This window comes from Sylvia atricapilla, chromosome 7, assembly GCF_009819655.1.
Source record: "Sylvia atricapilla isolate bSylAtr1 chromosome 7, bSylAtr1.pri, whole genome shotgun sequence".
Lineage (NCBI taxonomy): Eukaryota > Metazoa > Chordata > Aves > Passeriformes > Sylviidae > Sylvia > Sylvia atricapilla.
In genome coordinates, this window is record NC_089146.1 from 11,887,892 (window position 1) to 11,901,735 (window position 13,844).

A 13,844-nucleotide genomic window follows, 5' to 3' on the forward strand; every position below is an offset into this window, starting at 1 on the left:
AACCCCAGGGATGTGGATTCAGTTCTCAGCTCTGCTTTCAGCTTCCACAGTGACCCCAGTAAGCTGCACCTCAGTTCCTAGTTTGCACAATAGAGATAATAGGAACTTGCCTACAAAAAAGAGCATGATACAAATTTTAATTTAAAAGATGACCTGGTAATAGTCACAAGGCTGTTTTATTCCTGGTATTCTGAGCAAACGTATTTAGTATTTTTAAAAAGTAAGTGCAGAGAAGCTGTGTTGTTCTACATCATCATAGCAATCCCTCTTTCCTTAAGAACTGGATTACATAAAATACTTCAAGAAAACCCCATATTCTGAAATTTTGTAAACAAAAATTTTAATCTTTAAAAAATTGCTTAGTGCAACTATGCATACAAAAGTATTACTAAATCAGGAACAGGACAACCACAAGCATGAAAGAAAATGTATGTCTACCTTTACAGCAAATGCCATTAAAGAGTACTCAAAACCTGCTATTTTTTCCAAGTATGGCAGCATGTGTCTTTAACTGAAGCTGGCATTTATATGGATGGAACTTGATTTCCCAAACAAGTCCTATTCATCTGCAAAAGAGGTGAAGTAGGGAGAACACTGAAATCTTCTCTTCACACTACTCTGCCCATAATCTCCCACCTCAGCTTTCAGATCCAGAAACAAGTTCTCAAACTGACCATTTATAATCTGTAGGTAGGTGGAACATGTAGACCCTGATAATGATGCCCAATGAACTGTCATGACACTTCCATGTCATCCATCATAGATTATTTAATGGTACCATATCATATGAAATGTAGACATTAAAAGCCATCTTTATTTCCAAATTGCATTTTCAGTTTAAAATCTGTGCATGAAGTGAACATTTAGGTAACTGTATGTGAATATTCTCTTCCAAGAAAAGAAACAGCTAGTAGTCTCTAAGAGTCACCTGCAAAACAAGCAGATCAAGTATTTTACTAGGGCAAGTAGAAAAAAAAAACCTATGAGGTATATTTACAGAGCACAATTTTTTTCTGGCTTCAACTTATAGTCACTGGAAAAGCATACCCTAATTATAACTTCTAATGGTTTTGCTCATTTCCAAACGTTTGAAAAGAAAATGCAAGTTGTTTATAAAATTGGTTTTCTTGTTTATTTTAAATGAAGCTGGTACAGACAATGTCCATTCAAAACCCACGTCCCAGGCCAAAAGGTACAAACAAGAGTGTCAAAGTAACACCAGTTGGCTGCTGTGAACATTCTTGCATGGATACCTGCAGGTACTAATTGCTATATGAGGTTAAAATGCTTCTGGGCTCTTCTGGTAATATTTAAAAATCATTAGGGTTTTCAATTTCATATCTTCAGCAAAGCCATCTTTGGAGCAAGGAACAGATGACAACAGTTCTACCTTTTCCATTTCCAACTCGGCAATCTTCTTCCTTGGGCCATCAGCACAATTTAAGTAAAATAGCTCTGAGTTATGGATACACAACTTCTCCACAGTTTAGTTCTCTGAAAAACTTCATCTCGCACTGAAAGTTATAGTCCAGGAGTGAGACAGTCACACATCAAAACTTCAGGGCAGATATGGAAGTCATTAAGAACACTCGCCCACCTGGCAGATCTTACAGCCTTCGTGCCTGAAATGCACGAACCCAGCGAACATACAAATGCATGTGAGTACATGTATTCCTAAAGGGGAGGGCAGAAGGGGAGAGGGGAGCAAGGTTGCAGCTGGATCACAGAAGTTCAGCACAATGAAAACAGAAACAATAGTGTATAATGAGCACGAGAATTCAAAATACCAGACGCTTGAAAGTAAACTCCCAGAGATGGGGTGCCAGTTTCAGTGTTGAACACCACATTACAAAAGAACTATTATTTAAAAATAAAAAAGGATTAAGGGGGAAGAAAATCAGAAGGATCTAAACTGTTGAGTGACCCCCCGTCTGTTCCTGATAAACTTCAATCACGTCTTCCTCCTCCATCCCCAGCTGTGAGAACAGAGAAAAAAACAGCAAATAATTGTGTTAAATCTGATGTGATGAAATTAGAACAGGTCCTAGACAAATTATACAATGCTTTGTTCCTCCGTCCCATTATAATTCATTAAAGGGGTGAAGAAAGTTTCAGTTGCCATCTCACTAGACACCATTAACAATTTTTAGCCCTTTTTCTTCAGACACAGGTATTTGAGTCAAAGCAAAAGTCTTACAGCAAAGACCCACTTGAGGAGCAGTACACATCAGCCTGGAAGTTGCTGGCTTTACCTTTCTCTAAACCCCTTGTTTAGGGGGAACAAGGATATCACCAACATGACAGTGAATGCACGAGCTGTAGAGCCACATGAATTACATATACTACAGTGCACTACTAGCTCACAATACAGCTTAACACCTACACCCTGCAACTCAAAGCCTGTTTACAACTATTCTCTCACAGAGAGCAACTTGTTCAATTTCACAGTCAACACGTTTGTTTGGTTATTTTCAGAAGGTCATTATTATGAGTTTCTTCCTGCTTTTTTGTAACAATTAGTGGAAGTCACTGGACAGAAGTAACTGTTTTCTGTTTATTTACACTTTGATCTACTAAATGTGAACTAAATACATGTTTATTCCAAAGTCATACTGAAGTTCAAGCTCAACAATGGGAAGATTCCCTTTGTGCTTTTCCCTCCTCTAGTAAGCAATGACTACACCCTCCCTTCCGAGGCATTACCCATGGAGGTCCAACCCGGCTCTTTCCAAACTACCCATCTGCCTTACTAAAATATCCTAGTTAAAGAAATATAGCCAAACTATATTTCTAGAAACTCACCTCCTTGGGGGTATGATTATCAGTAATTCTCTGACCCTCAAAGAGAAACCTGAGTGAATTCATTGGAACACCCTAAAAAAAGAAACAGATGTATAAGAAAAAAAACTCCAACTTACTGAATCTTATATGGGTTTACAAAAAAAACCATTTTAAATAAAAACAACACGTAAAAGTAATAAAAGAGTGTTAGTTCCTGTTACACAGGGAGCTCAGATATTCTGCTGCACTCATGCAGACTACAAAGAAGTGACTCAAAAAGTATGATAGTGCAAAATGCATGTTTATTCCAGTGTCTCACTGGAGTTCCAACTCAACAACTTGGAAGTTTGCTTAGCTTTTTAAACTTGTCTTTATTTATGAATACCCTCTCTCCCAAGATATAATTACACATATATTTTCTGAACTGCATATCAGCCTTATTTGAGGATCCTAAGACAACAGGAGGAACATGATGTTTACTTCATGAACTCCTATCCTTGCTTTACAAATCTTCTATGGCTACAGGAAGCAATTGCAACCTTTACCATTACCAATTCTGCAAATGCTCAGCACTGGGAACAAGAAAGAGCAGAGCTGAGGGGGAGAAAAACGAACAGCATTCAAACAAGGAGAAACAAACATCCCAAAGGTAAACAAAGTTAAGTTAAAGTACGTCTGTTGCACAACGTGCCCATGTTCTGGCAGAACGTCATACTTCACATCAATAGATAAGGCAAACACCTCATCCTTTCCTTCTTTTTCAAGTTATGAGGAAAACAAACGCATGTGAAAGATGACATAATTTTATTACTTAGCTCTCAAATACTGCTTGCAAATAACCAGGCAGAAAACTTTCTCAGGTAAGGGAAGATCTTCACACTGTTTCAACAATCCCTCTGGCCAATGTGGAAGAAATGTTCATAGTCCCTTTACCAGAGAAAAGCTACTTAACACCAAAAACGGCACTGACTGCTGCAAAGGAAATCACAGACCCTCTAGAATCCAGCTCAGGAGATACAGGTGTGCTCATTCAAACAATTATTTCTTTCTTTAAGAAAGAATTTCACACATGCATGTTCATTAGTCAGTAATACTGCTGCATGAATTATTTCCAAGATTTTTTTTTAATAAAAATTCAGATCTTTATAAAATGAATCATACATGTAACATTTGGATTTGGCTACAAATGTATCTGGTGCTTGATCTTTCTTCCTACTTCAGAAAGACAGCAAAAAAGAACGCATTTTGTGAAGGAACACTTCAATGACAAGTTCAACTTGTCTCAAAGTATTAGGAAAAAGCCCCCAAAGTATTATTACTTATGATTATATCTCCTGAAGTGAACTCCAACACACTTATCCAAGAGAAGGCCACACAAGGCATCTATCCCCAAGGCTGAGGGCAAACTAGGCCAAGGCTTCTGGAAATAGCAGCTGTGAATCCACAATATCTCCCACAGAATCTGGAAGTGAAGATAATGCTTTTTCCTGTAACAATTGTTACTATTTACCTACATCCACAATTAATATTGCAGATTTCTTTAACTTAGGGTATAACTTCACAATTGTCTTACATAGGAATACTTTTACTTGTCAAAAGAAATGAGGAAATCCATTATATTTGTACCATCAGATACCTCAAAAGTCTTTATTTGAAAGCACAGTGAGAGAAGTGGTTTGGATATTTATTTGCTTTTTAAAGAATGTCATTGTTTCACAAACCTGTCTTTGACAGTATGATTCTTTGAGTTTCTTGAGGTGTGTTGTCATTTTCACCTTGAAGTGAATTTCACTGCTGTCCTAAGGACAGAAAAGAAAAAAATTTACTCTCCTTGTAGAAACTGCTAACTTTACCTATTTTATTTTTAAACATTTCATTAAGAAAAAACTTACACGAAACAGGGAATGCAATTTAACTATCACCATGCATACTTTGGTGCATCATAACATGAACCTCCAGGATGATTTATCAGTCACTAAATTCGCTATGTACCTCCACAGGAAGTGCTTTTTAAAAAACCAGATGGCATAGTATAGCCTTAGGCTCAACATGGGGAGTTTTGGACTTAAAATTACTAAAACCTATACACGGTTCAGTCTGTGCTGCCATCTTTACCCAGATGACACACTTATGAAATACAAACATACATATGCAGGGGATTTCTGCTCTAAGATTCTTAAAGGGACAAGTTAAAGCTTGCACTTCAAAATATATATGAAACCTCGTTCAATTAGAGTAATTATCTAGAAGTTAGGATACAGGCAGACTTGGCAACACAAGACTAACCTAAGGAGAAATCTCAGGTCTTATGATTCTGTAGTCCTTCCCACCAGCCATAAGATGCAAGCAGCTGCAACTGTCAAAATGGCTACAGATAAAACAGATTGCAAGAGGTTCTGTGCAAAAGGCGTGTGGGCCACTTTCAGCTTTTCAATGTGTTCTTGTTATTTCTCATTAGGCCAGCAAGAGGTAAGCTAGTTTCTGTTAGTCCTGCTTGAAAGTCATCTGTCTCCACCCAACTGCAGCAAACAATACAACTCCAACAAACAATCCTAGTTAAGTCATCTGAGCTAGGGGTTCTTTGCACAGAAGATTCCAACACTCTCATTCCAGCACAGCCAGAATACAGACTTCTAATCCACCATGCATCTGGCTGCTACATCTACCAACAGGCAGCCAACAATCCTTCTCCTAGCCCTGAAAAAGAAAGCTGACCTCAGGCCTAGGGTACTACACAAACTTTGAGGACCTGACTTTATCAGGTTTGCCACTTATTTCATTCATAACCTTGGATAAATTAATGCCTCAAGACATCAAAAAAAAGCAGAGAGTATTCTAACACACATTTCTGGCAAGTGGAAGGAGTTTATGGCAGGGGAGGATCCACGCAAGAACTGAAAGTATCAACTTGCATTTAGTCATTTCTACAATACAAGAAGTCACACCTCCATCAAATGTCAGCAAGCAATTATGTAAAAAACTCACCTGTCCAATGACTTTGAGTTTAATGTACTCTCCTTCTTTCTTATCTCCTAAATCCTCAGCTGAAGGTTTTGCTTCCTGCAAGAAAAAAAAATAAAAAAACCTCATCAGTCCAACACTTCATTATTTTCACCGGACAGTATGGCAGCTGTCATCCTCTTTATTGAGTGAAATCAGACCACTCAAGGTGTCGTCTTTCTTTCTTTCTGTGTGTGTGTGTGTGTGCACAAAAATAACAGCAACATAGCAAACTACAAAAGGTTGTCCGTCTACCTGTGAGAAGTTCATTTAATGAGAGAAAAGAAACACCATAAAGAACATAAAAGATGAGAGAAGAATCATTTGGAAATAGATGACATACAAAAGTAGTAAGTATGATTTTATACCTCTAACTCCTAGACAACAAATAAACTGTAAAAAACCCACAAGAAGTGTACTAAGAAGCTCAGATATTTGACAGAAAAAAGGAAAATTGTGAGGAGAGTAAACAGAAAGCACTTGTAACACCCTATCAACTTAAAGAGAGTGAACCATGCAAACATTTTTCAACCCATTGCATCAAAGGTAGACCTTATTTTCAAAAGGCTGGTCAGCTACTTTCTTTTCTATGACAACAAAAGAGCTTCCTTCTAACACGTTTCTTTTAAGACTACAATACTTCAAAGTTTTAAAAGGTGCCGTCCCAAGCACTATACTGTTTTGATATCTTTCCAGGATAAGAATTCACTGTACAGACAAGTTTGATTCAACAACTTGAGCACTAAAGCTCATCAAAAGGGTTTAAGCGTTATACACTCTAAGACATTAATTAAGGACATCAGAGTTTTCATGTTACTGGTTGATAGATGAAACAAGTGAAAATCAGGCACTATTAACCCCATTCCTTGCCTGTCACTACATATCCTGCATCAGGCCTTTAGCTATGTTCCACTGCAGGACAAAGGGATTGTACACAGACATCAGGTCTGCATGGTGCTCAGTGAAGAATTGTTCCCGAGCAGTCATAACCACAGGTACCCTGCTGATCATGTTTGAAATCTTTTTTTTATATTTTACTGCTTAATACTGTAGACAAAGCAAACAAAATATATACAGTTGCCTACCACAGGCTCCCATCCCAAAATGGACTTTTTGCAAAATGTACAGAAATACCCTTTGTATGGTTGAACTTGAAATTTAGGATCAAGTTCCAAACCCACACAAAATACTACCCTTCTCTATTAAGTCCATCCAGATAGGTCTCTGTCTCCAGATTAAAACCTTTTTAAGATTCCCCCCCTTCTCCTTAAAGACGTTAAACACACACAGCTTCTTTTGAACAGTAAAAGATCAGGGAAGGGCATAGGGCAAGTCAGCAAACACCCTTCCCATCTGTACCAGTCTCAATCTGGAGTAAAGAAAGAGAGGAAGTGTTCTTTCTATCAGTTTGACTCACTGCCTCAACTCAGATCAATTCAGTTCCTACAATGGAAAGAAGTATGAGCCAGAGACTCCACCTGGTTTGAATACCTTTTATTTTTTCAATACCCGTCCAGGCACAACCTAAACTGCAGGGACTGATTCATCACCCTTCAAGCTCAAATCCAAAAACTCAGCCCAGGCTTTCAAGAAGCCTGACACACACAGGCCTTCAAGTCATTTTATAAGCATGAAAGGAGTTCTTCACGGTAACACAGTCAGATCACCTGTGCTCCCCACCAAAATCTCCCCTAACATATTTGGACTCTAAGCTTCTGGGACTACAGAAATTCTACAGGAATAGAAACATGCTGGTATTCACTCCTGACCGGAAAGAAAAACAAGAACCTGCAGCTTCTTCCAATAACTGGCACAAACAGCAAGTTTTTTTAAAACAACAGCTTTAACATCTTTATGCAGGATTACTAACCTCCAGGAATCAGAGCAAGATTCAGATCTCCACTGATCTGAAGCCTGTAGCTTCAAAACTAGCTTCTGTTTCACTATTACTGAAAGAATTTCTAAGAACACTCTGTCCCTTTACATGGCATTTCAGGTCAGTCATTGTCTAAATTTACTTTACAAATTGCATGACAGCATATTATCCCAGCAGTAGAGGTATTTGTAGCAGTATATAGTTCTGTACGTTGTAACAGACCGACCTTAGACAGATCCAAACCAAATCATCCTGTACAAGGTATTACTAATGATCATTGCTACTATGACAGTGCCTCTGGCCAATATGAGTGATAAAACTATGATTCACACTTGATTCCTACCCTCAAGGAAAGAGGGCTCTAGTATTAAAAACAAATAGGGAAAGCAGCAAACAGTAGAATAAGCAGAGGGAATTGGAGTCTTCAAACCATAAAGATGCTCATTTAAAGCCGCACAGCCTCTCACCCACAAAGTAAGAGGAAAAGCTGTAGTTTCAGGAAGAGAGAAATAATATCAAATAATAGAAGTGCCAATAATCAAAGCTTAAAATACAAGCAAAATATTTTACATCAGGATACAAGACGCAGCAAGTCTGAAAATGCTCTCTGCAGTTTGTCAGTGAACTACTACTGCCATTCAATGCCAAATGGTTAAGGCAACGCAAAAACACTTAATAAAGAAAGGAAAGTGACTGCAAAGTTGTTAAAACTGCTAGCATTCATTAACAAAATCCTGGAACAGCAATTAGCAAGCAAGCCTCCAGACTTCTTGCCCTGTGAAAAGAACAGGTGCTTTAGGGTACCTCATGAAACAGGACATGAAAAAGACCAACCATACAAAGAGAACAGAAACACCACAACACTAACTTTTCATAAGACGTCTAAGGTTTTAAGGGCTTTATTGCAGTTTTCCTAAAGAGCATAAAATAAGGCTCTTAGCACTGTCTCACACTTAGATAACGACCCTAAAAAGTACACAAAGTTTCTTGGATGAAACACACTGGTATTGCTATTGCAACTAACAAAAACAAAACACACACAAAACAAACATGTTGAGGCCACATATGGCAAGTTTCCTCCTCCAGTTTTCAGAAGGGCTCATACTTCAATGTCTAACCTTAAAAAACCAAACCCTATACTCAGCATTTTAAAGAAAAATCGACAAAACCAAAATTACTAGGGAAACAGAAGTACAATGTACTTCCTAACAAAGCAAATAAACTCTTACATTTTTTATAGGAGTGGAAAATATACATACAAACTACAGCATTCTTTATTAGCAGTACATGAACAGATAACATTTAGATTCAAATAAAGCAAAAATAGCCCAAGACACTTGAAGGGAGGGGAAAGCAATTTGTGGTGGTTTTTTTTTGTTTGTTTGTTTTTTGTTTTTTTTTTTTTGCTTAGGTCCCACTAAGCAACCATGTTTTTTTTTGAAGTCTGCCCTTCTTTCAAGCATTCTTATTTATCATAAAAGTCAATTTCCCATTGAAGATAAAGTAACCCCTTTTTTTACTGCTGATAAATGATCCCACTCTTAACTTAATTCGAGGGCCAAAAAAATGATACTCTAAGCAATTCACAATTTTAGGTAATCCAGTCATTCTTCTAGGATTGATAAACAGAGGAATGAGATTTACAGCACTGCATAAACTTACATTATCCTTCTACCTAAACATCTGTTTAGCTCTTGTTGCACATTCCCCAGAAATGAATGACACAACGTCTAACAGTGTTTTGCTTATCTATCAAAAATAAACAGCAGGCTCCTTATTCACAGACTTTTAAGATATATAGCCACAACAGGTTATCACATATGTGGAATTTTACATCCTTCAAGCAGTCCCAAAGACAAAATACACACGTGTTTTAGCAGAACTTGCCTGGAGAAGGATTTACTTAACTAATGAAAGCTGCTAATTGTTAAAACACGCCGTGGTTCACGTATGCAGACAACTACAGAGCAGGTCACGTGAACATTTTTCGATAAAATCTAGTTCAGAAATTGTTGGTGGGTTTGTTGTTTTTTTGAAACGCAGTCACTTTCACGTATTTTACTGCGGGGGCAATGTGTCCTGCGAGAAGGCAGCAATCGCTGTGCTCCCAGCTGTCCCTCTCGCAGGCACGGCGAGGCAGCAGCACCACCGTCAGCTGCATTGTGCTGGAAAGCCGGGGGCGGGGAGCGAGACCACCAGCGCACACAGCACTGCCTTCTTTTCTCCACTCATACTGCACCAAGGCTACTCCCCACAGCACACACGGTATGCACTAAGCTGAGCCTTGTCTCTGGGGACTTTTAATTTCCTGGCCGGCACCAGCACTGTTCTTGACTTCACCGCACTACAAGAAACATTTGTAGGTACTGACATTAGCGCGATGGTTACACTTTGGGGAAAATCAAAGTTAGAAAACAGTGCCCTATGACGAAAATATAAAAAATAAAGCAAAAAAGGATAGAAATCAAAACGAGAACGCTGTTTTAACTTTCCACCAGCACGTCACATAGCCTAAAGCAATAGTTGTAAGCAAAGCACTGTATACATGCCAGGCCGAGCAACACAGGAACTTGCGGTACAAGCAACTATTTAAGTTCCCGGCCCAGAAGACAGAAATGATGGGGGCATAACGAGAATATTACTTGGGGCGAAGGCAGGACGGAGCCTTGATAAAGGACGAGGTGTTTAATACAGGCAAGCAACGCTCAGTTGAGAAAGGAGGGGGAGAAAACCAGGCTTTCCCATTCCTAGGGCGAACAGAGGACCCGACAAGCCTAGCCTAACCCACACAAAGCGCGCTCCGGGGAGAAAGCATCCTACCACACACGGGGGAAATGGAAAAAGAAAGCAAACAACTGTTGTGCAATACGGCTCACCCCTCGCTGCACTCCCGGGTTCCCAGGGCCGGAGCTGCCCCGGCGGCGATCCCGCTCCGTCCGGACGCCGCCCCGGCCCCCGACTATCCCTGCCTGGAGCCCGCCCGCGCTCCTCGCCAAACACCCCGGGGGAAGGGGGAAAAAAGATTAAAACGCAAGGAGAGAGAGGCCCGAAGCCGGCCGAGGTCGGAGATCGGCATCCACACATCCACACACACTTCCCATGGGGAACGTTCCCCCCGGCGCCTTTCGGGCGGCCGCGACTCTGCTCGCCCCGGGCCGGGGCTGCCCCGCGGCCGCGGAGAGTGCGGGCGGGGGGCGCAGGCAGCTCCTCCCGCGGCCCCGGGGCCGCCGCGCCCGCCGCGCCGTCCCCCCGCGGCCGGGACAGCCGCCCGTACCTGGTCAGACATGGCTCGGCCCCGTGTCGTGCGGCAGGCTCGGCTGGGCCGCTGCAGGCGCTCCGCTCCTTTCTCTGCCCGCAGCGCAAACACAGGGCCGCGGCACGGGCGGGATTTCCTGTGCGCCTGAGCTCACTTCCCGCCCCGGCTCCGCCCGCCGCCGCTCCCGGGCCTCGCACGGAGCTGCCGCGGCGCCGGCTGCCGGCAGGGACACGGCGGAGACGGGAACGGCCGTTGGAAGCAGCGCCGAACGTTGAGGGCACCGTGGCGACCGGAGCAGCTCGGGGGAGTCCAGCGGAGGCCACCAAGATGATCAACGGCCTGGAGCATCTCTCTTCATGCGGAGAGACTGCGGGAGCTGGGCCTGTTCAGTCCGGAGAAGATTGCGAGGGGATCTCACGAGTGCATATAAATCCCTCTTAAGCCAGTGCCCAGAGGATGGTACCAGACACTTCTCAGTGGGGCTCACTAACGGGACAAGGAGTAATGGCCATAAACTAAACCACAGTCAGTTCCACCTCAGCTTGAGAAAGAACAGCTTTCCGTGGAGGGTGGCCGAGCGCTGGAACAGGCTGCAGGGAAGTCACGGAGTCTCCCTCTCCGGAGACATTCAAAGCCCACCTGGACGTGTTCCTGTGTCACCTGCTCCAGGTGACCCTGACGTGGCAGGGATTGGACTCTGTGGTCTCCAGAGATCCCTTCCAACCCTGACAATCCTGTGAAGTGACATAATCCTTCCCGCAACAGCAGATCTTGGAGCAAAAGTCGCTTTCATTATGCCTACCTCTAATATCTTGCTACGGTTTTTACTAAGATAATATGTCACAACAAAACTCTCTTTTCTACTTAGGCACAATTTGCATTTTTAAGTCATTGCAACCATGCAAGCAATGGGATGTATTAAGCAAATCTGCACCCAGGCAGTCGCATTTGAACAAATTTGCAAAGATATATCATTAAAACAGAACAGGTGCCCTGCTTTACATTGGCACAGCATGGCTATTCAGAGGTCTGTGCAAGAAGCAACACTTTTCTAAAAGATTACATTTAGGCTGCAAGCTGTTTGGACTATAGCATGGAGTCCTAACATACCCTCTTGCATGGCAGCTTTGCTGGCATAGGCATATGCTTAGATCTAAGTGGCCAGCAGGTAGAAAAAAAAAAATCACACAAGAGAACTATAAAATAACATTAATGTAAAATCAATGAATCAACAGAAAGTATCTCAAATGAAGTAGGAGATTATTATCCCCATACTACTAAACAAACGTTTAACTTTACCAGCTACCTGGGAAAGGGCAGAGTACATTCATTAGCTCTGGGCTCAGGGCATTCATTAACACAAACAGCTCAATGCTCTGTGTGCCATGTTCCCTTGTAATAACAACAAACACCAAAGCGGCTGCACTCTGTGCCTGCATTTTTGTATGTCACTGAATGCCAAGTTACAAACACAGCTACACCAAGAGGTGCACTTTTACCAGCCAGTGGAACAATCAGTATCTACACTCATGGGAATTAGTTTTAACCACAACTGTTAAAATAATTCAGAACTAACAAGGGAAAAATAAATGAAGAGAACCAAAACAAATGCTATACACAGCTACAGAATGAAGATGATCTTTCTTAGGCAAGGCCAAGCAGGCAGAAAAGCCAAATATGTTCATGCTATGCCAAGCTCACAGTAAGAGCTCATTATGAGCTTAATAACACACACAAAGCACCAAAATAATCCATGCAAAGGCTCCACAGCAACACAAAATACTAACAGAATGGAAAATGACAAATATTCTATCCTGAACGTTACTGCTTTTTATAAATTTTAAATGGATTTTTTTAAAACAGAGTCTTACAGTGCTAAGGCCAAAGTCTCAGACTCTGGCACAAACCCAATTTTTTCATGTAATCCCATAAGAAAAGCTAACACTTACATGAGTCAGAATGCAGCTACCTATCCACATAAAGAGCCGTAAAGATAGAGGGTTAGAATGTGCTTATCAGCATGCACACTAACAGTAGCACCACCTTTCCTGACACACTTCCTACTCTATCAGTTGTGGATGCATTAGTTCAAGACACAAGCTAGATTTGTACAGGACCTTCAAAATTAATTTCTGCTGAGCCTGTGCAAACTGTGGACATACAGCAGTAAAGCTCCCACTTTCCTTTTTTGACAGGTCAAATTCAACATAGAACACATTTAAAGAGTAAACAACAAAACCTGTTTTAAAAATACCAAATATACTTACACAAGCTTCTTCCAACAAAACCCCTTGCATTTGCATGCACTGCCAATGGTACTTGCTCTAATAACCTCACTGAAATTTCAGGTGTTTTAAAATGTCTCCTATTTCCCTACCTCCACTTAATCTGTCACATGAAGCCAATAAAGTTCACCTCTGTTGACTAATTTCTCCAAAGCTGCTGTATCGTTTAGGAGCCAATAGCTGTAAAAGGTTTTCTCAAAGCTCTTGGCCCACATGTATAGTCTGTGCAAAGCTTCTTCAGTCCATCAGAAACAGATTTCTCCAAAAAGCAGACTTTACCCTAAGAACAATCTGTAATCTCATAATGCCAATTTGCTTGTCTGAGAGGGGTTAGTGCTAGCAAACAGGATGAATGCAGCGTTCTAGGGCAGCCAGCTAAGTAACAGTAGATCTTACATAATAACACTCTTGCCCCTGCCAGCACGGCCAGAACCAGTACTTTAAAACTAGGTGGAATCTGGAAATTCACTACCTCCTTGAACCTAATTTCTTTGGCAATACTACTGGTTGTGGGATTTATTTTTTTTTTTAATTATTATGTTATATAAAGCACCAAAGTCCTTTGAGGGAAAAAAATAAATCTTCAGAATTATGCAAGTTCACAGATTTCTCTATTGGCTTTCCAGCATACTCCTTACAGGGAGGA

General features: G+C 41.1%; 1 protein-coding gene across 1 annotated transcript; it reads right to left on the reverse strand.

Moving 5' to 3' along the window:
- Positions 1 to 1,106: 1,106 nt before the first annotated feature.
- SUMO1 (small ubiquitin like modifier 1) lies at positions 1,107 to 11,089 on the reverse strand. Its single transcript, XM_066322618.1, has 5 exons — positions 10,932 to 11,089; positions 5,767 to 5,841; positions 4,503 to 4,580; positions 2,803 to 2,874; positions 1,107 to 1,976 (listed from the first exon to the last, which is right to left on the reverse strand). The coding sequence occupies exons 1-5, from the start codon at positions 10,941 to 10,943 to the stop codon at positions 1,908 to 1,910; spliced, it is 306 nt and encodes a 101-aa protein (XP_066178715.1). The 5' UTR covers positions 10,944 to 11,089; the 3' UTR covers positions 1,107 to 1,907.
- Positions 11,090 to 13,844: the final 2,755 nt, after the last annotated feature.